Source organism: Microtus oregoni, unplaced genomic scaffold (assembly GCF_018167655.1).
Source record: "Microtus oregoni isolate MIOR12 unplaced genomic scaffold, Mior012 000009F_ref0000495, whole genome shotgun sequence".
In the NCBI taxonomy this organism is placed as follows: domain Eukaryota; kingdom Metazoa; phylum Chordata; class Mammalia; order Rodentia; family Cricetidae; genus Microtus; species Microtus oregoni.
This window is the reverse complement of record NW_024543068.1, coordinates 41,318,585-41,343,102: the sequence shown is the minus strand read 5'-3', so window position 1 is coordinate 41,343,102 and position 24,518 is coordinate 41,318,585. Positions and strand designations below refer to the sequence as shown.

Below are 24,518 nucleotides of genomic sequence, written 5' to 3'. Positions count from 1 at the left end.
CACTTAATGCAACCACAACATTTAAAGGCAAAATTTTAACCATGGGTATCCTATTGAAATGTTTTTATTTTTTATTTTTTGCCTGACCATTGAAACACAAGTATATGTTTGTAATTGATTTAAATTTGTTATTTGTATATGTGTATGCACATGCATATACATACATATGCCATTTCTTTTTTTTTTTTTTAATTTTTTTTCCAGACAGAGTTTCTCTATATATAGCCCTGGCTGTCCTGAAACTTGCTTTGTAGACTAGGCTGGCCTCAGAACTCCAAAATCTGCCTCCTGAGTGTTGGGATTAGAGGTGTGTGCCACCACTCTACGCCAAATAAAGAAATCATTTTAAAAAATTATAAAGACGCCTTTAATCCCAGCACTCGGGAGGCAGAGGCAGGCGGATCTCTGTGAGTTCGAGACCAGCCTGGTCTACAGAGCTAGTTCCAGGACAGGCTCCAAAGCCACAGAGAAACCCTGTCTCGAAAAACAAAAACCAAAAAAAAAAAAAAAAAAATTATAAAGAATACGTTGCTGAGACTTAGAAAAACAAATATTGCAATATTTCCTCATGTGTAGAATCTAGGGGTGATTTTGTGTGAGTGTGTGTGTGTGTGTGTGTGCGTGTGTGTGAGGGGGGGAGGCTCGAGAAGGGAATGAAGAGGGAACAATACAGGGTACTCGAATATGCATGTCCTGACAGCAGTAGGAAGGGCTGGAACACTGGCATGGTGGGAGGAGGGCCAGTACCAACCAAGAGCCAAGCACATCGAGGTACAAGAATGAAACGTCGCTTTCTTTAAGTGGGCACTTAGTGCTATGAACTTTCCTCTTAGCACTGCTTTCATTGTGTCCCATAGGTTTGAGTATGTTGTCCCTTTATTTTCATTAAATTCAAGGAAGACTTTAATTTCTTTCTTGATTTCTTCCTTGACCCAGGTGTGGTTCAGTAGTTGACTGTTCAGTTTCCATGAGTTTGTCGGTTTTTTGGGGGCAGCGTGGTTGTTGCCTTCTAATTTTAATCCGTGATGATCTGAATGCATACATTGGGGACTTAACAACACACCTGAAAGCTCTAGAAAAAAAAGAAGCAGACGCGCCCAGGAGAAGTAGAAGACTGGAAATAATAAAACTGAAGAATGAAACGTCGCAATAGACTTTTGAGCCGCTGCCTTTTCTTTGCTTACTGGCTCATTCCTAGTCAAGGAAGTACGTTCCTCGTCATGATCAACTATTTCTATTACTTTAAAAATAAATTGTAATTAATTCCATTTGTTCATATTAGTCGTTGTTGTTTGAGATAGGGTTTCATTTAGCCCAGACTGGCCTTGAACTCCTGACTCTCCTACCTCAGCCTCTGAAGTGCTGGGATTAAAGGCATGTGCCGTATTACATATTAAAAATAAAAGTAAAGATGCATTATTACATGAATAAAAATAAAATAACTTGGGCTGGAGAGACAGCTCAGCAGTTAAGAGTGCTTGCTGCTCTTGCAAAGGACCCGAGTTCAGTTCCCAGCGCCCATGTTTGGTGACTCACAACCACATGTAACTCCAGCTTCAGGGATCCAACACACATGGCAGATACACACATAAAGAAAACAAAATAAACTGGGCGGTGGTGGTGCACGCCTTTAATCCCAGCACTCGTGAGGCAGAGGCAGGCGGATCTCTGTGAGTTCGAGACCAGCCTGGTCTACAAGAGCTAGTTCCAGGACAGGCTCCAAAACCACAGAGAAACCCTGTCTCGAAAAACCAAAAAAAAAAAAAAAAAAGAAAACAAAATAATTTGCTGGGTGGCGTATGCCTTTAATCCCAGTACTCAGGAGGCAGAGGCAGGTGAATCCCCGTGAGTTGAAGACCAGCCTGTTCTACAAGAGCTAGTTCCAGGACAGGCCTCAAAGATACAGAGAAACCCTCTCTTGAAAATAAATAAATAAAGTAAAATAACTTTACTGAAAGGATGATAACTTCTTGGTATTGTTAGTGTTTTGACCTAAAATTTCATGTGTCCCAGGCTGACGTTGAACTCACAGCACTGAGAATGAGCTGGAGCCCCTGCCCCTCCTGCCGCCACCTCCCAAGTGTTGGGATTACAGGCATACCTGCCACACCCTGGCTACTGGCTCTGTAGCAAGAGTAAAAGTAACCTGTGACTAAGCACCACGGAATGTGTGGCACTTCCACACACAGCAGTGAGGTTATCTCCCTGGAAAAGGGAGTGAATGACCACAGGCCTCCCACATGGCTCAGCTGTCACATCCCTGGGTGAGCTGGTCTAGACGGCATGCTGACTGAACACTGCAGCCCCAGGCCTTACTACACTGCGCCTGGCCTTTTATAGAACAGTACTTGAGGTTATTGTGAGGTTAGCGCCTGTCTGTTAGAGCTTGGTTCACGGGAGTTTAGCAGCAGAGCGCTGGCTGCTCGCATAGCATGTGTGGGGCCCTGGGGTCAGTCCCCAGCCCTGTGGGGAATGGGAACTGAGGTGTAAACAAATATATGCCTGGCGGTGGTGGCGCACGCCTTTAATCCCAGCACTCAGGAGCAGAGGCTAGTGGACACTCAGTGAGTTCGAGGCCAGCCTGGTCTACCGAGCTAGCTCCAGAACACCTGGGGAGAAACCTGGTCTCAAAAAAAAAAAGCAATTATCTTTCATAATGTTATTTATGGCTCCAATCATAGAGGAAACAGTTGTAGGAGATCAAGTACCAATGCGAGTCATCTCATCTCACGTCCATAAGCCAGAAGCAGCTGTCCAGCTGGGGTTCAGAAGGTCAGGCAAACTGGAGGAACACTGCAAGCTTGTGGGAAAGCCATAACTCTCCAGCTTTGTTATTCAAAAATTCAAGCTTTTAGGTAACACATTCTCTTAATCTTAAGTGAATAAAAATCCCCAGAAGTAAGTTCTTACTAGTGTCTAGCTTGACTTAGCTTCTTTGCCCAACCTACAGCAAAGTAGTCTGTCCCTGGTGTGCCTCAACTCTCTCTCTCTCTCTCTCTCTCTCTCTCTCTCTCTCTCTCTCTCTCTCTGTGTGTGTGTGTGTGTGTGTGTGTGTGTGTGTGTGTGTGTGTGTATGTGTGTAAGAGAGAGAGAGTTTTCCATGCCTGTATGTAGATGTGCCGTATGTGGAGGCCAGAAGAGGGCATCAGATCCCCTGGAGCTGGGGTCACAGATGGTTATGAGCTGCCTGCCACATGTGTGCTGGGAACCAAACCACGTCCTCTGAGAATTGTTTTAAAGGCAGACCGTCTCTCCAGCCTTCATTTTAGAATCTTAGTTCCACTCTTTAAAAAAAAAAAAAAATTGCCGGGCGGTGGTGGCACATGCCTTTAATCCCAGCACTTGGGAGGCAGAGGCAGGCGGATCTCTGTGAGTTCGAGACCAGCCTGGTCTACAAGAGCTAGTTCCAGGACAGGCTCCAAAACCACAGAGAAACCCTGTCTCGAAAAACCAAAAAAAAAAAAAAAGAAAGTAAGTAAATAAAAAAAAAAAATTGCAGACTTGGCCTCAGACCCAGTATAGTGACTATGGTCACTTTGCTGAGCTTTAAACTGAGAATGACAGAAGCCCCTGTCTGAAGTCTCGGGAGAGGCGATGACTTCCAGGTTTCAGAGCACAGTTTGCTGTTGGGCCTTTTAGAAGAGTTTGGCGACAGCTGATAATGCTTATTCTACCACTAAAGAAGAAATATTTGCTTTAGATCTTCCTCCAGCCAATAATGAAGCTCAGGCTCCTTAGCATAACTTCTCCTTTGTCTCCTTTGCTTTTTGGGACAGAGTTGCTCACCCTTTAGCCCAGATGGCCTCAAACACGTGGCAGTTTTCCTGCCTCGGCTCCTGAGTGCAGGGCACAGTGTGCATACTACACCCAGCTCCTTAACTGACTGCTAAAGCTCTTATTCCATATGAGCAGCTTGATTTCCTACGGCCATTCTTTTTTCAAAAAGATTTATTCATTTTATGTATACGAGTGCTATATTGACTTTATGCCAGAAGACGGCATCAGATCCCACTATAGATGGTTGTGAGCCACTATGTAGGTGCTGGGAATTGAACTCTGGACCTCGGGAAGAGCAGCCAGGATTCTTAACCACTGAGCTGTCTCTCCAGCCTCAGCCATTCTTTTTTTTTTTTTTTAGTTATGTGTACGTATATGTCTGTTTGGGGGTATCGCACATGAGTGTAGGCACCTGTAGAGGGTAGAAGAGGGTGTAGAGCCCCTGGAGCTGGAGTTACAGATATTGTGGCATGGCTAGGTGAGGAGGACTGACCCCAGAAGAGCAGCCGCTGAGCCATTACCCCGGGCCTTCTAGGCACTCTGGTGCCCTAGCCTGCAACCACAGTGAACTGCCCGGAGCCTTCATCTTGTTTTCCCAGCCACGGAGTCTCGTCTAGGTCCTGCTTCCAGATTCCTATGCCCCTTCTCTGGGGTGTCCTTCCTCATCCTCCTGCGATGGGCCCTCTCTGAACTCTTGAACGACATCTGTCTCCCTTATGTCATCTTGTATTGCCATCATTCAGTTCTCAGTCTAGTGCCTTTGTGACTGATATAAAAACCAGAAAATCAAAAATGACCACATGTTCACTTCCTCTGACTCCGGTGCTCAGTGAATACTTGGTGGTTGTTTGTGATCTAACAAATAAAGCTTGCCTGAAGATCAGAGGGCAGAGCTAGCCACACTAATTAGCCACAGAGACCAGGCTGTGGGGGCACACACCTTTAATCCCAGCACTCGGGAGACAGATCTCTGTGGGTTCAAGAAATTGGGCTACACGAAATTGATCCGGTCTAAAAGGGAAACAGAGCTCACACCTTTGATCCCAGCCCTAGGAAGGGGGAGGAAAGGGTGATATGGCTGGGCGGAGAGAGGACTACAAGGCAGGAGGAGACAGGAGGTCAGAGCAGTCAGTCTTGGGATTCATAGAGACAGGATCACCCTTGGGTCTGAGGGTTCAGTAGCCGTAAAATGGATGACTGCTGGGCTTCTCTGATCACTCAGTATCTGACTCCAGATTTTTATTATAAAGACTAATTAAGATTGCACTCACTGCAAGCCAGGCAGTGGTGGTACACGCCTTTAATCCCAATACTTGGGAGGCAGAGGCAGGCGGATCTCTGTGAGTTCAATGCCAGCCTGGTCAACAAGAGCTAGTTCCAGGACAGGCTCCAAAACTACAGAGAAATCCTATCTCGAAAAAATAGATTGTACTTCAACTCGGTATCCGTCAAACTTGATGATGAACAAATTGGCCATGTCTGAGTGGAAGGGCTGCATGTGCTCAGAGTTGTTTTGTGGGAGCTGGTGGGAATTGTGTATGGTTCTGTTTATTTAAATCTCATTTCTTCCTGCTTCCCATGTATTTGTCTCCTCTGGCTCATCTGTGGAACAGGCTTAGGGTGAGCCTTTTTTTTGTTTGTTTGTTTTTGTTTTTTCAAGACAGAGTTTCTCTGTGGTTTTGGAGCCTGTCCTGGAACCAGCTCTTGTAGACCAGGCTGGTCTCGAACTCACAGAGATCCGCCTGCCTCTGCCTCCCAAGTGCTGGGATTAAAGGCGTGCGCCACCACCGCCTGGCTAGGGTGAGCCTTTGAGAAATGTAATGTCGCCTTTCTGTTGTTCTCTCATTCTCCAGGTTGTAGCCACAGGCATCCCTTGCTGTTACTTTTAATTTCTATTTGGAAAGAAACTGACCAAAGGGGGAAAATGATAAAGTTCTTCCTTATGGTGAACAGACAGGGGCAGACCCGACTGTCTAAGTACTATGAGCACATGGAGATTAATAAGCGCTCACTCCTGGAAACGGAGGTCATCAAGAGTTGTCTGTCTCGATCCAGCGAACAAGTAAGTGTCTGCGGCTTTTTGTCCTCTCCATACGGTAGGCCACTCTGCCTTCACGGGTTGGCCAGTCTCAAGGGCCATTATCGGCTCTGAGCTGTGTTCCTTCCAGGGCTATCAGGGACAAGAGGACATGAAGAGAAAAGAAGCCTGGCTCTTACCATCCCAGTAAGAGAAAAACAAAAGGCAAACCAGGAAAGTCCTGGGTTTTTATTTAGGATAGCTGAGCTATTTAGGATAGATAGAAGTAGCTGCTAAATTTACTCCTGCTTGTAGACATAATCTTCTTTTTTTGTTCATATGAATTCAGCCCTTGGAACTCTCAGCAGAGTCTGAGGCTGCCCGGTGGCTTTCTGAAAGCCAAAACAGGAAGGAAGGTCAGATGACTGTCAGGACTGCGGAGACTCAAGACCGCAGGGTGCCAGGGGATAATAATGCGATTTCCACGTGGATAACCATTCTTTTCTGCTTACCTTCTTTGGTGAATACGCAGCCAATGTAATACCAGACAAGTGATTTAAAACAAACTTAGTTTGAGCCCACTTTTTTTTATTATGTAGATAAGGGAAATGGAAGTTAACAGTTCATACAAAATAACAAATCTCTTCCTCCTGCTGGAACCTAGAGGCTCAATGCATCATTGGCATAATAAAGAATTGTTTCCTGGGGCTGGGGCTTCTACACAGGGCATCACACACTTAGTAGGATGCTCTGCCACACTGCAGCCCATTTTAAAAACCAAGTCCATAGAGCTAATTCTACAGCCAAGGCTACACAAAGAAAAACAAAACAAAACAAAAAACCTGAGTCATTTTGCAAAGAACTTAGAGAATTTATTTATTACAAGTCCTATGAGGAAACCAATTAGAGAGCTCTGGAGTTGGAGTCACCCATGTCTTCCCTGTTCTCCTTCTCGTCTCTTTTGAGAGGCCTGCCGTGGGAGCATCAGCTGTCATAAACTACTGACTTGCGTCAACACTCGGTAGTGGTGTGATACAAGCATGTTTCCCTTGGCTTCCAAGTCAGTTCTCCAGTTGCAGCCTCTCCTGGTTCCTCTTCGCATCACTACCTTGGCCTGCTGTGGGCACACGCTGCTCAGTGGCATCAAGTGGAAATAGGAACTCATTTAGGAACTGTGTTTGTCACCACACGCGGGAAACACGTAAGAGACGTGTCTGTTTGAGTCTTCCTACAGTCCGCAGACCTGCCGTAATTTAAACATCATTTCTACCAGAAATTCACCCTTTGGAATTAAAGATATTGGTAGGTTTTGGGGGTACTCTAATAAAATTATTTTTATTTTAAAAAGAAACCACTGGACTTCTGGCATCAGGTACCAGAGTATCATAAAATCACTGCAGTTTCATTCTGTCCAAAGATGTAGTGGGTTCTTGTTTTGTTATGTCAGAAACTCTTGAGAGATTGAGACCTGTTCCGTAGCCATTTGTGATGACCTATACCCTGTACCCAGTGCTCAGGTGGATTCTGAGATCCTGCTTGAGCTACAGAGTAAATACTAGGCCAGGATGGGCTATAAGACCTGTGTCAAAACAAAACAAAATGACCAGGGTCTGAAAAGATGGCTCATGGTTAAAGCACCTGCTGCTTGTGTAGAAGACCAGGGTTCAATTCCCAGAAGTCTATGGTGGTTCCTAACCATTCATAGCTCCAGTTCCAGGGATCCAGAATTGAATATAATAAAGGGTTATTTATTTAGGGGTAGACTCACAGATCACAGTCCTCTGCTCATACTAGGAACAGCAATTGAATCCAGCAGCCGGAAGAGAGAGTGAGCGTGCACTTTACATTGGCATTTATAGTATAAGAAGCCATGCCCAAGTGGGTTGGTAACTTAAAGGCTACTGGCTGAAGGATTTCCTACAGCACCTCCCCCTTTTGTTTAAATAAGAGAGTTCTAAGACTAATAGAAAATTATATACAATAAGAACAAATATCAAGTATAAAAATTAGAATTACATCCAGCATAAACTATATCAAGGAAGAAACATGTGATAAATATTTCAATAATTATCCTATCCTAAGTCTTGTATTATAAATAACATGGTCAACTCATGAGCGGAAAGTATCTGCGACTATAAGTCTTCAACCCCATCGAAGACCCGAGAAGGGAGATAATATTACTTGAGTAAGCGGGAAGTGCAATCAAGCAACTTCCAAAATGTGCAACAATGACCGAGACACTGGCTGCCTGGGCAATCACCCAAAGTCTCATTTGCAACGTTGAAGCAACCAACTTTGGCTAAGGCCTAGAATAACTTTTTTTTTTAAAATATTTATTTATTTATTATGCATACAATATTCTGTCTGTGTGTATGTCTGCAGGCCAGAAGAGGGCACCAGACCTCATTACAGATGGTTGTGAGCCACCATGTGGTTGCCGGGAATTGAACTCAGGACCTTTGGAAGAGCAGGCAATGCTCTTAACCACTGAGCCATCTCTCCAGCCCCCTAGAATAACTTATTGTTATTAGTCTAACAATAAGTATGACAAACATGGATGACTATTGACCTATAATTCTTTTTTTTTGTTTTGTTTTGTTTTTTTCGAGACAGGATTTCTCTGTGGCTTTGGAGCCTGTCCTGGAACTAGCTCTGTAGACCAGGCTGGCCTCGAACTCACAGAGATCCGCCTGCCTCTGCCTCCCGAGTGCTGGGATTAAAGGCGTGCGCCACCACCGCCCGGCCTATAATTCTTTTTTTAATTTCACTGGTTCATTTTGTCTTTATTTTTTTTAAAGATTTATTTATTTATTATGTATACAACATTCTGCCTCCATGTATGCCCACATGCTAGAAGAGGGCACCAGATCTCATAACAGATGGTTGTGAGCCACCATGTGGTTGCTGGGAATTGAACTGAGGCCCTCTGGAAGAGCAGCCAGTGCTCTTAACCACTGAGCCATCTCTCCAGCCCCTGACCTATAATTCTTAATACCTATATAGCTTAAAGACTAAGCCTTCATATTAGAATATTAAACAATCTTTAAACAACTATGCAACAAATGGGGACAGTGACCTCAAAATGTAAACAATGCATAAGTATCTTGATCAGAGGTAGAAATGTGTATTGCAATATGATAAATATATCCTAAAATTGCATCAATATACAAATGTCTTAAGCAGAGGTAGAAACATGCATGCATACAATATGACAAAATAACTTTGCCTAGGTATACAAATATTGTAGACAAAACTAAGAGCATATTCAATATAATTTATATTTGTATCAGTATACAAGAATCTATAGCAACCAGGCGGTGGTGGCACACGCCTTTAAGGGAGGCAGAAGCAGGCGGATCTCTGTGAGTTCGAGGCCAGCCTGGTCTACAAAGGGAGTTCCAGGACAGGCTCCAAAGCTACAGAGAAGCCCTGTCTCGAAAAACAAAAAAAAAAAAAAAAAAAAAAAAAAAGAATCTATAGCAATGTAAATTACCTATAAATAATAGCTCATATATACATACATACACACACTCAGGCACACACATACACTCAGTAACTCAGTAGAAATAATGACTATTTAAAAAACATGGAAAAATCTTCAGTTCCCCTAGTAAAAAGGTTCAGCTTCATTCCCAGGTACATTGGGTGCCCAAGAGCAATGTATCCTGGAGCAAAAGCCGCCAAGTTCATGCTCAATCACATTTGGCCCAGCATACCTTGACACTGAAAACGTCAGGCTCCCCAGGGACTTCCCATGACCCTTCGTACAGAGGCTGAAGGAGAAGATGAATGAGGAAAGTGTTGTTTTATCTCTAGGTCAAAAGTAGTAAGGCAGTTATTAATTCATAAGAGGCAGTACTTACAGTGGGAAATCTTGTCTAGCATCTGCTGTGCAAAGGCCACCATTACATAATTTATGAACTAATCTACACTGGTAGATGATGGACGGATGGTAGGAGATAAGACGGCCTGAGCTGGCTCCTCCAGGACTGTTCAGTAGAACAGAAGTGAGCAGATCTCAGTGCTTCCCAGGAATTCATGGAAAGGTGGCAAGAGGACACCACCAAGTTTGTGCCTCTCCACATTAAAGCATTTTCAAACGCTAACTACTCATCAGCTTTGTGCGGAGCACCACAGGGAGCCAGGAAATAGGGGGGAAAGGCACGAGGGGAACCCAAGTGATCACTCCGGTTTTTCTCCAAGACCGCTTTTCCTCCTCCTAAAGATGCTTCTGAGTAGCCCGCTGACTGTTGTCAGAGCCAGCCGAGGCCAGTTAACGTTGTAATGTCTAAACTTCCAGGGATGTGCTAGCATCACTCTCAAACACAGCCGAGGAATTACGTGTGTTGGTCAAAGAAACCTATCAACCAGACATTAATGTCTAATTGCGTTTGTTCTAGTGCTCGTTCATTGAATATAAGGATTTTAAGCTGATCTATCGGCAATATGCAGCTCTCTTCATTGTGGTCGGAGTCAATGACACCGAGGTAAGATGTTTGAAAAGCCCGTGCAGGATGAGAGACTTTTATTCTCCCTAGGCTCAAGTTTCTTCTCTGCTTGCTCCCCACGGACTAGTAAACCTCTTTCAGACTACCTGGGCCTCAGCTGAGGAAGGAAGGCTAGAGGGAAGAGAAAAGCCCCGCAGAACCCACAAACCAGCGAGGCAGGCATAGTGACCACCTGTAATGTGGAGACAGAGGCAGTGACCTCCAGGAGGAGGTGAGCTGATTCTACCCCGACAGATCCCGTGGAAAGTAATTGAGGAAGATATCAGAAGCCAGCTTTGGGTCTCCACATGCACACACAGATGTGCCCATACACATCACAATGTGTATACACGTGTGCACACTACACACATGTGGGAGAAAAGACACGGCTGACATACCAGAAGTCACAGCAAAATATAATCCTTGTCGTGCTGTGGTTACCTCTCAGGTGAGGCTCACCTTGTTGGGAGTCAGGCCAGCACCTATGGCCATGGAGTCCACGGAGGAGAGTTTGATATCTAAAACCTTTGAAATCTCAGTGGGCTGTTTCTGTTCGCGCCTTGAGAAGTCTGGGAGATGACTTCCGGCTGCTGGTTAAGGAGAGAGTGGCACTCACACCTCTGCTCTGTGCTCTGCGGGTTCAGCTTGACCAGTTCAGCCGGGACTGCCAAAGTCTTAGTGGTGAAGGGTTCCTGTATTTCTTTCACTAATAAGCATCTTTCCCTTTGTTTCTTTTCTCTTCCTTTCTTTCCTGTTTTAAGACAGTGTCTCCGGTAGACCAGGGATTACAGGCCCCGGGCTTCACGCCTGTGAGGCAGCGTCCCAGGCGACAATAATATTTTACAGAGCAGTTGTAGGCCCTGTGCATGGCAGCGACTAGGATGTTGCTTCTCTCACAAGTCTCTGCTGAACCCTGTGCGCTAAAACCTTGGACTTTTTGTTAACTAAGGGCATGGTAAAATTAATTACGCTCTCCTTTTATTTCAGAATGAGATGGCCATTTATGAATTCATACACAATTTCGTAGAAGTTTTAGACGAGTACTTCAGCCGAGTGGTAAGTCTAATGGCTAAAAAATGTTTTCCCAGAAATTGAGTCATTCAGATATCTGTCAGTATTGTGTATTAATTTAATTAACATGCAAAAACTAAAATAAATGGTGCTGGACTGCTGTCCCCTCTGCTCACCATAGGTGTTACAAACCCATGTGTGCATTAGCTCTTCATGAAGAAGACTGTTTCAGTCTGCTTCTGTTGCTGTGGGAAATGCCAAGAACTTGGGGAGCTACAGCTCTCAGGTCACAGTGCATGGCTGAGGGAAGCCGGGACAGGGACTCAAGGCAGAATTCTAGAGGCAGGAACCGAGTGTGAGGCCGTGGAGGAATGATGCTGACTGGCTTGCTCCCCTTGATGTTAGCATGCTTTCTTATAATTCCCAAACCATAAGGGTGGTATGCACATTTACACACACACACACACACACACACACACACACACACACACACACACACCTCTGCGCTGGGCACTCCCACCCAGCCATCAATCAAGAAAATGTCCCAAAGGCTTTCTGGAAATGGAAGCATTTTCTTAGCTAAGTTCCTCTTTCCAGATAATTCTAGCTTTTGTCAAGTTGACAGAAACCTAAGCTGCACAAAGCCACTCTTGGAAAACCAAGTCCCTCGTGCATTTTCCTGCCCATCAGGACATTTTCCCTCTGACTTGCTGTTTTTATATTCCTCCTGTTTTCCTTCCTAAGAGAACAGAACCCTTTTTACTTTAAGAACCATTTCCAATCAGACAGTAGTGGCATGCTACTTTTATCCCAGTACTTGGGAGGCAGGCGGATCTCTGTGAGTTTGAGGTCAGCCTAGTCTACAGAGTGAGTTCCAGGACAGCCAGGGCTAACCAGAGAAACCCCGTCTTTTTTTGTTGTTGTTGTTTTGTTTTTTGGGGTTTTTTTTTGTTTGTTTGTTTGCTTTTTTGTTTTTTCGAGACAGGGTTTCCCTGTGGTTTTGGAGCCTGTCCTGGAACTAGCTCTTGTAGACCAGGCTGGTCTCGAACTCACAGAGATCCGCCTGCCTCTGCCTCCGGAGTGCTGGGATTAAAGGCGTGCGCCACTACCGCCCAGCAACCCTGTCTTAATAAACAAAAACAAACAAAAAAAACCCATTTCCAATCTGGGCATGGCAGTACACACCTGACAACCAGCACTTAGAGATAGAACACGAGGATCAAGAGTTCAAGGCTATCCTTGACTACGGAGCAAACTCAAGGCCAGGCTGTCTACAGAAGACTCTTTCTCAAAAGGAAAAGCGGCAGGGCGGGAGGAACCCTGGAGAGAAGGCTGGGGGTTAGGAGTACTTGTAGTGGAAGACATGGGTTTGGTTCCCAACGCCCACATGGAGGCTACACAGTCATCCATAACTCCAGTTCCCGGGCATCTGATGCCCTCTTTTGGCCTCCATAGTCACCAGATACACATGGGGTCCACAGACATGCATGCAGACAGAACACCTGTAACATGCAAAATAAAAGAAGGAGAATCGTTGCCATCCAAACCTCTGTTTTATTAGTGGTAACATGGGGGGGGGGGCTGCTTGTTGTTTGTGTTTCTGTCCCACCCGGTACCCACAACTGTTTAGCCCGAGTTGAATGTTAGAAGCTCCTCACAGGGACCCAGCCCGTTCTCATTGCTTCAGTGCTGTGACCCCAAAATCTGGCACCACTGCCAGCTGTATAAACTGGGAGCTGGCTAGAAATCCAAGCTCTGGGCCCTGCCCCAGGCCACAACATCAGAAACTCCGCCATGTCCCCTCAGTATGTTCTGCCAACCTTCTGGTGATTCTGACACGTGTTGAAGTTTGGGAGCTGTCTTCTTAGTGCATGAGACTGTGTTCAGCCGTTCTCTGCCTTAAGAGTCAGAGCCTGGAAGATGGCTTCTGGCCTGTGACATCACAGGTCTTCTGTCCCCAGCGGATGGACGGGTGCCCTCCAGGGCTGAGAATGGGGAAGAGATCAGACAGTTTCAGAGATGGACTTCCAGGGACACAGGACAGGAGACTGGCCTTAAATTTATGTCTGTGTTGGTTGTGTAGTAGAGTGTCCTAGGTAAGCAATGTTCCGAACCTTCCATGGAACTAGAAGTGCTGTCTGCCTGCCAGCTGCTGCTGCTGTGTGGGCACCTCTGAGCATGTGCAGTGTGCCCGCTGTGACTGAGAACTCGGAACATTATTGAATTATAAGGACTTTTGATGTAAATCCCTCATTTAGCTGGTGGTGGCCGTATCACCAGTACAACCTTGTACCTGTTCCACAAGGACACTACTCTTGTGTGAGGATAGACTGCTTGCAAGACAAGGTGTATCATGCCCCAGGAAGTCACTTTCAGGTGACACTCGCCCAGGAAGCGTATAACTTCCAAAATGCCTTCCAGCAGGAAGAACAAAAGGAGGCCCAGACACTGTTGCATTCAGTACTGAAAATAAACAGCACATGCCAAATTACAGCTGCGATTTTAGGAGAGGCGGGGACTGCGTGAACCACAGAATTCAAGGTTCAAATTTAATTTAAGCCAGGTGACAGTGAAGGGCTGGTGCTGGACCCGGGATGACCCCGCTCAGGATCAAATCAGAGAAGAAAGACAGCAAGAAGGAAGGCGGTGGGGAAGGAAAGAGGACCCGACCCTCACCCACGATGCCTGTCAGCTAAGATTTATTTTTGGCTTTGTAAGTTTTAAGCATTCTCCCTGAGCTATTTTTATCTTAGACAGTTTCGACATCTTAAATTTGGAAATGTGTTTCACCAAGAAAAGCATATCAGCATCTTATTTCCAAAAACAAAAGCCAAACCGGTTAGTTCTGGAGGTTCCCAGTGAAAGAGGTGGCGGGTTTCCTGCCCCACCCCTCCACACTGAAGCCCATCGCCCATGATCTCATTTCCATTTCCTCTTCCCTCTGCATAACTATTTTATTGACGAGAATAGTTCAGCTGGGCAGGAGGAAAAGCGGCTGGATCTGTGGCACTCTGCATTTGTTAAGATTCAGACTGCATACTGGCCAGAGGACAGTCCAGTGTGAACTCGTGGGGGGACCTGTAGCAAGCAGGGTGACCAAGAGCCCCTCCCTGTGAACAGAGAACCCGCTCTGTGACTGGATATTGAGAAGTGGGCAGGCTATGCATGTGAGGTATTTCTATACCTTCATCTCAATTTTACTCTGAACCCGAAAGTGCTCTCCCAATCCGATGTTTTCAAGATGGGTGGAAGATCCTCAATTGGCCCACCAATTAGGGACATCTGCCCTTTAGACTTAACACAGCACCTGTAACTGTGGGAATGGACATCTCTACGTACATCTGTCCCCAGGATAACCCTGACAGAGCTGGGAGAAGGGCTCCAGGCCCCCACCACACCCTTGTGGGTACCCTACAGGTACTTAAACTACAGGTTTAATTCCCTCATGAACGTGGTTGGTATGTGCGTATAGCCTACATACACACTGCCATAAACTCTGACTCATCTAAGTGCTGACAGCACCTAGCACCATTGAATGCTTTATGAGTAATCACACCTAAGAGTCACAGCAGAGTGAAAAGTGTGTGTGTTCATACAAGCAGCTGTTCCAAGGATTTCGGAGTGCTTGGTTGAATCAATGGGTATGGAATCCCTGAATAAAATGATTAACTACATACCACTTTTTAACATTTATTATTCTTATTATCATTACTATTATTATTTTGTTTTATTTTCCGAGACATGGTTTCTCTGTGTAACAGCTCTGGCTGTTCTGGAACTCACGTCATAGACCAGGCTGGCCTCGAACTCACAGAGATCCGCAGGCCTCTGTCTCCCCAGTGCTGGGATCAAAGGTGTGTACATACCACCACTGTCCAACAATATTATCTAATTTTTGTAGTGTAGAGATCAACCGTAGGGCATTGGAAACGGCAAGTGCACCGTACCTCTGAGATACACAAGCTTGTATCGCTTTAATTAAACATCTGCATCATCAATTGCTACTGGCTATAATTTACTTAGCTCATGCCCCCCTTGATAGATTCTTGAGTTGTTATTGATAGTTTGCCATTGATAACGCTGACTATTCTTCACTGTTCCCTGCCTCCCTGAGATAAACTGGAAGTAAATCAATGGATGCAAAAGCATATGGCTTCCGCTCCCGGAGTGTGTGTCAGATGACCCCTTGTCTACAAACGTTGATTTAATTTATTATTCTCCTGCTTTTGTGTGTGTGTGTGTGTTTTGAGACAGGATCTTAACTCTGTTAACTGAGACAGGCCTGAGTTTGTAGCAATCCTCCTGCCTCAGCTTCCCAAAATTACAGACATGAGCCACCAAGCCCAGCTGTCCCTCTACTGTCTGACCTCGAAAAATCCTCTAACCTGCAGCGTTCTTTTCCTTTCCCCCCATTTTCAGTTTCCAGCTCCAGGTTCCCGCCCTGGGCTCCAGCAGTTGCTGCTCCAAGCTGGAGACAGAACCATCCCTGTCTGCTCAGGGGACGGGACTGTCGGGTCCTCTTCTCACCGTATGTTTTTGTTTTCTTTTTCAGAGTGAACTAGATGTATCCTTTTTCAGAACATTTCCCATGCTATGTGGCAAAGCCCACTCTAGGTGTAACAGGTAAGCACCAGCATGCAGAAGGGTGGTTTGGCAGAACCCAGGACACCAACCACCGGCCACCCTGCCAAGGCAGCCCCATAGCAGGTGATTCACAGACCCGCCCCCCCCCCCAACTCCCCTTTTCAGAGACAATGCTCTGTAAGATCCCTTTTTCTTTCTTTCCTAACAGAGCAACGAGGGAGGTGGCAGTATTCAAAAATAGCTATTACATGGGGCTGGAGAGTTGGCTTAGCGGTTAGGAGCACTGACTGCTCTCCCAGGGGACTGGGATTCAATTCCCAGCACCCACATGGCAGCTCACACCTGTCTGTAACTCCAGTTCCAGGGGATCTGACATCTTCACACAGACACATTTGCAGGCAAAACATCGATGCACATAAAATAAAAATTCTATGTTTAAAAAAATAACTATTAGCCAGGATCCAGCTGCGGGATAGCCCAGATACTGAGATAGAACCAAACATGACAAGCACACAAAAAAGGCAATGGCATGATTCCTAATGATGTTCTGCTGTGCCCAGAGACCGGTGCCTCGTCCAGTATTCATCAAAGAGGCAGAGACCCACAGCCGAATATTGGTGGAGCTTGGGGAATCTGAGAAAAGCTTTGAAAAGATTGTTCAGCAACCTGACAGCGAGCTGCCTGATGTTGTCAGAATTTCATGATCACTACGACAATGTGCTTATTCACACTGTTTTTACTAAAACCTCAGGGCACAATAAATTTTTTTCAGAGGCAAAAAAAACTATTATATATTGACTTAACTTACTCATATTAGATAGGTTTGTTCAAAACGTGTGTCACAAGAGAGAGGTGCTTTTCTGAGGGAGACTGAGCTTGCAGGGTAAATACCCAGATTTCCCTCATTCTGGGGGCATTCTGGGGGATGACCTGGAGGGTTAGAGACGTGGCCTAACTTTCCTTTTATGGCATAAAAACTTCCTTTCTTCTCTCTTTTAACTCAAAACTATCTCTGGGGCTGAGAATGCCACCCGAGGCAGACACCTGCCCCATCTGTGCTTGGCCCTGGGTTCAGTCCCACACCTTTCAACAAAGCAAGCATGCCCACGACCCCAGAGGTGGGCAGGCACTCACAGGCTTTTGAGAAGTCTCGAGAAGTATAAGATGTTGACTTCTAAGACTATTTTTCCTGCTAGCCTGCTTCGGGTCTAGATAGATGGCTCTGTGATTAACAGTACTTGTCGCTCTGAGAACCCCAGTTTGGTTATGAGCACCCACACCAGGCAGCTTCCAACTGCCCATCACTGCAGTTCCAGGGGTTCCAGCGCCCCCTTCTGGACTCCTCAGGCACCCAGACACCTGTAGTGCACATAAACACACATAAGCAGGCTGGACATCTTTAACTCCAGCACTCAGGAGGCAGAGATAGGTGGATTTCTGTGAGTTTCAGGCCAGCCTGGTCTACACAATGAATTCTAGGCCAGGCAGTGCTATGCTAAGAGACACTGTCTGAAAAGCAAATAAATAAATAGATAAACCCACTCGTGCACATAAACATAAAAAATACTTTATTTTAAAAAAATCTACCTATCACTTGAAAGTGATAAGGAAATCTTTTGAAAACTTATCAGACTTAACTCTGAAATAATTACAACTATTTGTGTCTAATACTAGCAGGTAACAGATACACGGGTCACAGCATGTTTATGTGTGGGGGCTTCCCGCAGTACGCACACAGAGGTCCCACTGCGGGGAATCAGTGTATTTGAGGAAAGGTGGTTACCCTCTAGTGGCCAGTGACCTAAATCTGTGCCCCAAGAGAGCTGAGGCTAGACAGTGTCTGTGACATTTTTTTAAATAATTATTTTATGTGTGGAGGAGTTCTGTGCCATGTGTGTCTGTGCCTGGTGTTCTTGGAGGCCAGAATAGGGGGTCGGGTCCCCTGAACTAGAGATACAGGTGGTTTGAGATCCACCAGCTGGGTGCTGGGAATCGAACCCAAATTTACAGGAGGGGCTCTTAACCACAGAGCCATCTCCCCAGCCCTGTGACTTTCTGTCTTAATGAAGCCACTGAAAGCAATTCAAAACAAATCTGTTCCTAATTGAACAGGGAAGCAAGACAGCTTTTTAAAAAAATACTTTAGAAGTCATGAGAACGGCGAGAGCTAGCAGACGCTACTTGAGTTAAACATTCAAGATCCGCTCTGGCCTTGCCACTAGCTCCACGTCGAGCAGACACGTTTACTTCCTAGTTAGACGAGAGGAGCTGAAACGCCCTCTCAGCCTGGATGGGGCTCATGGCTCCAGGGACCCTGACACTAAGGAAGGGCTTCTTCCACGTCCAGCTGTCAGATAAGGAGGCAGCACGGTGCGGACCAGGGCTATGCTGGTTGTGGTGGAGTCGCTTATGCTAACGAGTGTTTAGTGCAGAGGGGCAGCTGTGTTGTCTTTGTAGATCCTGGAACCGTCAGCTTTCTAGTCGCAGCTTATTTTCCACACCAAGACCCACAATTTGTGTTTTTTCTCATCCTTTACCTTTTTGTTGCGTTTGTTTGTTTCTTGAGACAGAGACTCACTAGGTGGCCCTGATTGATCTCGAACTCTCAGAGATGCACCTGCCTCTGCCTCCAAGTGCTGGGATTAAAGGTGTGCGCCACCACACCTGCCCCCCTTGCTTTCATTTCATCTTTCTTTCCTCACCACGTTGTGTATTTCAGTCCAGAGGAACTTCTCTTAAAATGTTACTATCCCTTGAACCATCTGAAAAACAGCAAATTCAAAACCCAAGACTCACTTGCCTCACACATGGCTCTCCTCAACCATCTGTCCCCGAGGACTTCTACAGAGAGTCTCGCGGCAGGGAATCGGTGATCCATGAGGCTCCACTCGAGTTCCCGCTTCCGAGGGGAGGGCAATATGCTGCAGTCCGCTCTCAGAGCCACAGAAGCCGCGATTTCAGCGACTGCTTCCGGGACCGGGCTCTAGAGCCACAGGGTGGAAAAAGCACTGCCGCGCTTGCCCCCTGGTTCTCCCAGTGTTCACAGCCACAGTCTCTGGAGTGCCGGGTGAAAGGCCTTCCTGGGCTGGGTGGGGGTAGCGCACGCCTTTAATCCCAGCGCTCGGGAGGCAGACGCAGGTGCATCTCTTGAGTTTGAGGCCAGTCTGTTCTACAGAGCGAGTTCCAGGACAGCCAGGGCTGTTACACAGAGAAACCCTGTCTTGAAAAACAAAACAAAAAGAAAGAAAGAGCCCGGGTGGTGGTGGCGCACGCCTTTAATCCCAGCACTCGGGAGGCAGAGGCAGGCGGATCTCTGGGAGTTCGAGGCCAGCCTGGCCTACAAGAGCTACAGAGAAACCCTGTCTCGAAAAACAAAAAACAAACAAAAAGAAAGAAAGAAGGAAAGAAGGAAGGAGGGAGGGAGAAACAGAGAGGGAGGGAGGGAGGGAAAAAGGGAGGGAGGGAGGGAGGGAAGGAAGGAAGGAAGGAAGGAAGGAATTCGTTCTGGTCAGGAAGTTCTCAAGAAGCCCCTGCAAAGCCAACTTGGATCACTTATATTCCTCTCCAGCACACACTGCTGTTTCTACTTCTAGCTGAGATGCACAGAACCAGACAGATGGGATTTAAACAGAAATGCTCCAAGCAGGGGAAAGCAGCTCAGGAATTCTGGCTTGTTGAAACCCCTTTTCCAATATGTAAAACCCCTTGGTGCAGTGGTGCCCGGATTACCATGTGAGTCCCCACATCCAACTCTTATCTTTAACTGTGTTCTCTGCCTTGCCCTACTCCTTCAATACTCAAAAACCGTAACAGCAAGTTATGAGAAGCAAAAGGAGTTAGGGTTCACTTGTCCTCCTGTGGTTCACTGGGACACCTCCAGTCTAGCCTTCCTAAGACTCTGGGTTCAGTCCCAGCAAAGGAAGTGAGGAAGAAGTACAGACAGACCCAGACATTTATACTTAAACCAGTTATTTTTAGACTTATTTTATGTGTATGGGTGTTTTGTCTGTATGTATGCCTGTGTGTCTCATGTGTGACTAGTGCCCAAGGAATTCAGACGAGGGTGTCAGATCTCCTGAAACTGGAGTTAGAGATGGTTGTGAGCTACCATGTGTGTGTTGGTAACTGCTGAGCCATCTCTTTGGTTCACTACAGTTAGCCAATTTTGTGTCTGCTCTGTTCTCTCTCTTATTAAAGGACAATTAACCCATCACATTGGTATTAAAAGACCATGTAGGGTTCCCACCTGTATTCCAGCACTGGGAAGAAGGTGGAGGTAGGTGGATCAGGAGTTCAGGGCCATCTTCAGCTTCATAACAAGGTCAAGGCAGGCAGACCACATAAGATCCTGTGTCGAGGACAATAAACAAAAACATCCTGTGAGAAACATGATTTAGGAGGCAGAGATGAGCATTCTTGTGTAGGACACCTCTGATGCCCCAGCCCAGCCTGCCTTCCGTAGACATCCCACAAGGTTCTTGGGGTTCAGTTGGGAAACATGGGGTTTAGTCAATGTGCTCCTTGAGAAGGTGTTTGTAGTTTTGGGGGTTGGTCATGTTCAACCCCGTCTGAAGGAAGTTCTCTCCCAGGTCACTTGAATCAATGGACCGCAGTCCAATTTCTTCCTGCTTTCTCCTGTTCAGACAGAGCTAAAGTCCTTGCCTGTGTCTAGTGCCTTGAGGCTTGGCAGATACGATACTTTTTTGGTCCCTGGCATACGGCCCAGATGCCACTGATCTTGGCTCCACCCATGTGTACAAGTTGCTCATAAACCAAATCAAGATCTGGACAGCTGGATTTTTATTTTAAAGGAATCATGTGATTTAGGGGGGCATCAGCTTTCAGGCCTTTGCTTTGCATTGGGATCTGGTCTATGGTTTGCTCATGAACAGCTGGGCGATCACTAGGGTACAGAATGACCTCACCGACTAACTCATGTTTCCAGGAGGTTGGGGAAGTCAGGCTTGCCCAGGAACCTTGTCCTTGCAATGTGGTGGTGCCAGTGGTTGATATGATTCAGCAGTAAATCCCAATTCGAATTTCAAAACAGTCAGGCTCCAGGGGACACCCGAACAATGGTCATTTATTTGCTGAAGATGGGACAGGCTGACCAGAGAGCCAATTAAAGAGAGAAAATTAAGTTTCCTCATATGTCAAATAGGATCCGTAGCTAGGCCTCCACTGCCCTCAGTACCTCCCAATGGCTCAGGGGTCTTCTCCATTCGGCTCTCTGTGCTGCTCAATCTCTTTATTTTTGAGACAGGCTGGTGTGTATCCCAGGCAGACCTCTAATTGCCGTGAAGGCAAAAATGACCTTGGCCTCCTGATCCTCCTGTTCTCACCTGCCGAGAGCTGAGATCACAGGTGGGCGTTCCTCCACCTTATTTACGGGGTGCTGGAAATCAAGCACAGGACCTCGTGCTGCTAGGCCAGCTCTGGCAACTGAGCTGCATCCCCAGCCCCTCAGCTCTTTGCTTTTGCTTGACTGCATTGCCACTTTGTCTGGGCTCGTAAACTCCCGCTGCTGGTTCTGAGGAGCAGGCTTGAGCCGAACATTCCTTCCAGTCCTACTTTGGCCCGGGACAAAGCAATCATCTATATAATTGGAAGACATTATTAGTAGGTATATCAGAGCAAAGCTTTTTTTTTCTGGGTCACTTAAGGACAGTTCCCATCGGCTCCTGCTAGCAAGCTATTTGCAGAGAACTTAATGAGATGTTAGGAGTCTGATGGAACTCGAAAGTCATTCTCTGTAGACAGACTTCACTGAACAAACACAACAGAGAGAGACTTTGGCCATCAGGAATTGAACAAAATCAGGTTATGATTTGTTTTGTAAAGATTCATAATTACAAACTCACCGGTACGTTTAATCAGTCACCCATTTGTTGAATGAAGTTTGTATTTGAATCAGCTGTTTCTTTTCAGCCAGTGTCAGAGACCAGCTTCCACAAGGATGCCACTTGTCAGGGCAGAGGCACGGGGACCAGAAAAATAAGTAAGGAGAATGAAGACCCGAGTGAAAATAATAAATCAGAAGCGGAGGATAGTACTGAGAGGGAGTTCCAGTGAATACCGAAATCACCCGTGTTTAATTTCCATTTGCTTAAATACCCCACCCCAAAAGGTAGGAGTAACATTTAAAACAAACAAACAACAATTAAAAAAAAAAAAAACTAAGCTCACTTGCTACAAGGAATGAACAGACCAGTTGAAGGATTTCAGGCTACATACTTAGTTAAACTGTCTATTGTCAGAACAAGACCATTCTGCAGGCTAACCACCCCCTGGGTGGAATCCATAGCTGTCTTCCTAAGGGAGCAGGAACCTAGTTGGACCCTTAGACTGTTGTTTGAGGTAGAAACAAAACTATTTCTCAATACCTGAAATGCCAGGTCTGGATATTAGCCACACCTGTTGATAATAACCTTGAAGGAACAGAAATTCTAACTCTCTTTCAGTCAAGATAGAATGGACCCGTCCACACCTATGAGCCTTGCCAAAGCAGCTCTTTAAAACCAGAATCTCGAGTTTCTAATGTAAAATTAAGAAATGTTCAAGCCTTGCCACCATCTTGCTCCAGTTAGCCACCCAGATGAATGGGTTCTCGGAGAGTATGGCTCTTTCTGGTTTCTGAGTGCCCAGAGCCCTCTTCTTCCCCCACAGAGACTGATTTTCCAGAAAGTGCTCCACCAAGTAAAGCCTTCATAATTCAAGGGTTGGAACTCTCCATGTGTGAAACTCGGAACTTTCATCCACGGGCAAGTTTAGTTAGCATGCCTCCACTCCTCTATTCCTTTCTCCTCTGCACTGTTTTTCTTCTGCCTGGCAAAGAAGACAGCTGAGGTGCAGGCCAAGAAGGGTGCTTGTGGGTAGGTAGCGCCCCGGGGGTGAGAGACCGTGTTGACTTGGAGCCTTGGGCTCACGAGAAGCCTGAAGACTAGAGTGGTGGGTGTGCAGCCCAGCTCCAGCTTTTCCCATTTGCTTCTGAGTAACTGAGGATTGCAGAGAAGACTGTGGTAATAGATGTGTGCGTTCACCACAGTGCCCTGAGCGCAGTGAGTGTTCAGCAGGCTCCGTGTGTTACTCAGGTCAAGTCATTGTCTTGCTGAAATGTTACTTGCTGTGTGCTCTGGCATTTAGATTCTAGCCCACTCTGGTTAACAAAATGTGCTGTTCTGGAGGGGTGTTGAGTGCTGGAGTACCGCCTCGCGTGCGAGGCCCTGAGTTCCATCTGGAGCACAAATCATACACACATACATACACACATACATAAACACACACACACATACATACATACACACATATACATACACAGACAAACATAACTGAAGGAGCTGTTTCATTTCAGTATTTGTTTAATGAACTTGCTTTAGCCAAGATGAATCTAGGTGTGTACATATATATGAAGGTAATCTCTACTAAGGGTTTAAAATCAAAACTCATGTTTGGGCCTATTTACCAGGAAAATGCCAGGCTAAGCCATGTTACTATTTAGGTTTGCAAAATTCTCAAACTAATTTCCTTAATATAACCTAGATAATGTTTAATTTGGATAAAGTCCACATCATTTTGGATGAGATGCTGCTGAACGGCTGCATTGTGGAAACGAACAGAGCGAGAATCCTTGCCCCTCTCCTGATCCTCGACAAGATGTCGGACAGCTGAGGACAACTGCCAGGCAAGGCCGGAATGGCGGGCAAGCCAAAGACGTCGCAAACCACGCAGCCTTCCAAGAACTGTCAGTGGCTGTTCCCCATGATTCCTCAGGAGAAAACAATTCTGTGTACAAAGAAACCTTTTCTCTAAACAGAGAGCCAAGGTTTCATGTGGCAACTGTATGCATGCTTTTCCTTCAGCGGGAGCAGCGGGGCCATGGTGGGAGAATGGATGGCAGCTGTCCTTTAGCCAATAAATGTCAAACTGACTGGCCTGCCTGACTTCTGAGTAACGGCTCTGCTTGCTGTCTCCTTCCTCACAGCCTCAAGCACTCTCATCACTGTGCTACACGGCCCTGGGAACCCCTCCCCCTTGTGTGTGTGTGTGTGTGTGTGTGTGTGTGTGTGTGTTTGTGTAGAGACCAGAGGTCAACCTTGGTATTTCCCTCAGTTGTTTCTCCTGGGTTTATAGTTCTAATTGAGAACCTCACATATGTATACAATAATAAATTTGATCATATCTATCTTGCACTCCCCACCTTTCTTTTATTTTTTGAAGCAGGGTCTTTGACTGGACCCAGGAGCTCCCTGATTGGCCAGTCTGTCTGGCCAGCATGCACTGGCCGACTTTTTGCTTGAGTTCTGAAGTCCTGAACTAGGGTTCTCAAGCTTGTACAAGCCTTCTCTCCAGCCCTATTTTTTTAATTATTTTACTTTATGTCGGGTTATGCACAGGGCCTCCAGCTTGAGATATACACAAGGAAGACCTGTGAGTTCTGAGCCTACCTGAGCTGTGGAGCAAAATTCTAAATGAAAATAAAAACCAAAAAACAACAGTTCATTCCACACGCACCTGGGAAATTCAGTTTTATTTGCCAGTTTCTGGAAGTTTTTGATATTTTCGGGATATTTAGCAACTGTGATGGCATCCTGTCATTAACTTTATGCGGCTACCATGAAACAATGCAATGGCTCCGCATTACA

The 24,518-nt window shown here is 46.0% G+C and overlaps 1 protein-coding gene across 3 annotated transcripts in view; it reads left to right on the top strand.

Moving 5' to 3' along the window:
- Window positions 1-24,052, top strand: part of Ap4s1 (adaptor related protein complex 4 subunit sigma 1) — a 37,134-nt gene extending 13,082 nt beyond the window's left edge. The window contains exons 2-6 of one of the 3 annotated variants that reach the window (XM_041658714.1): window positions 5,631-5,839; window positions 10,195-10,281; window positions 11,269-11,337; window positions 15,845-15,856; window positions 23,416-24,052. In XM_041658714.1, coding sequence (XP_041514648.1) covers window positions 5,702-5,839; window positions 10,195-10,281; window positions 11,269-11,337; window positions 15,845-15,856; window positions 23,416-23,544 — 435 coding nt within the window. In that variant the 5' untranslated portion in view covers window positions 5,631-5,701 and the 3' untranslated portion in view covers window positions 23,545-24,052. Of the gene's footprint in view, window positions 1-5,630; window positions 5,840-10,194; window positions 10,282-11,268; window positions 11,338-15,844; window positions 15,916-21,804; window positions 22,007-23,415 lie in introns of those variants that run through there. The other 2 variants (XM_041658716.1, XM_041658715.1) reach the window with 2 other exon arrangements.
- Window positions 24,053-24,518: the final 466 nt, after the last annotated feature.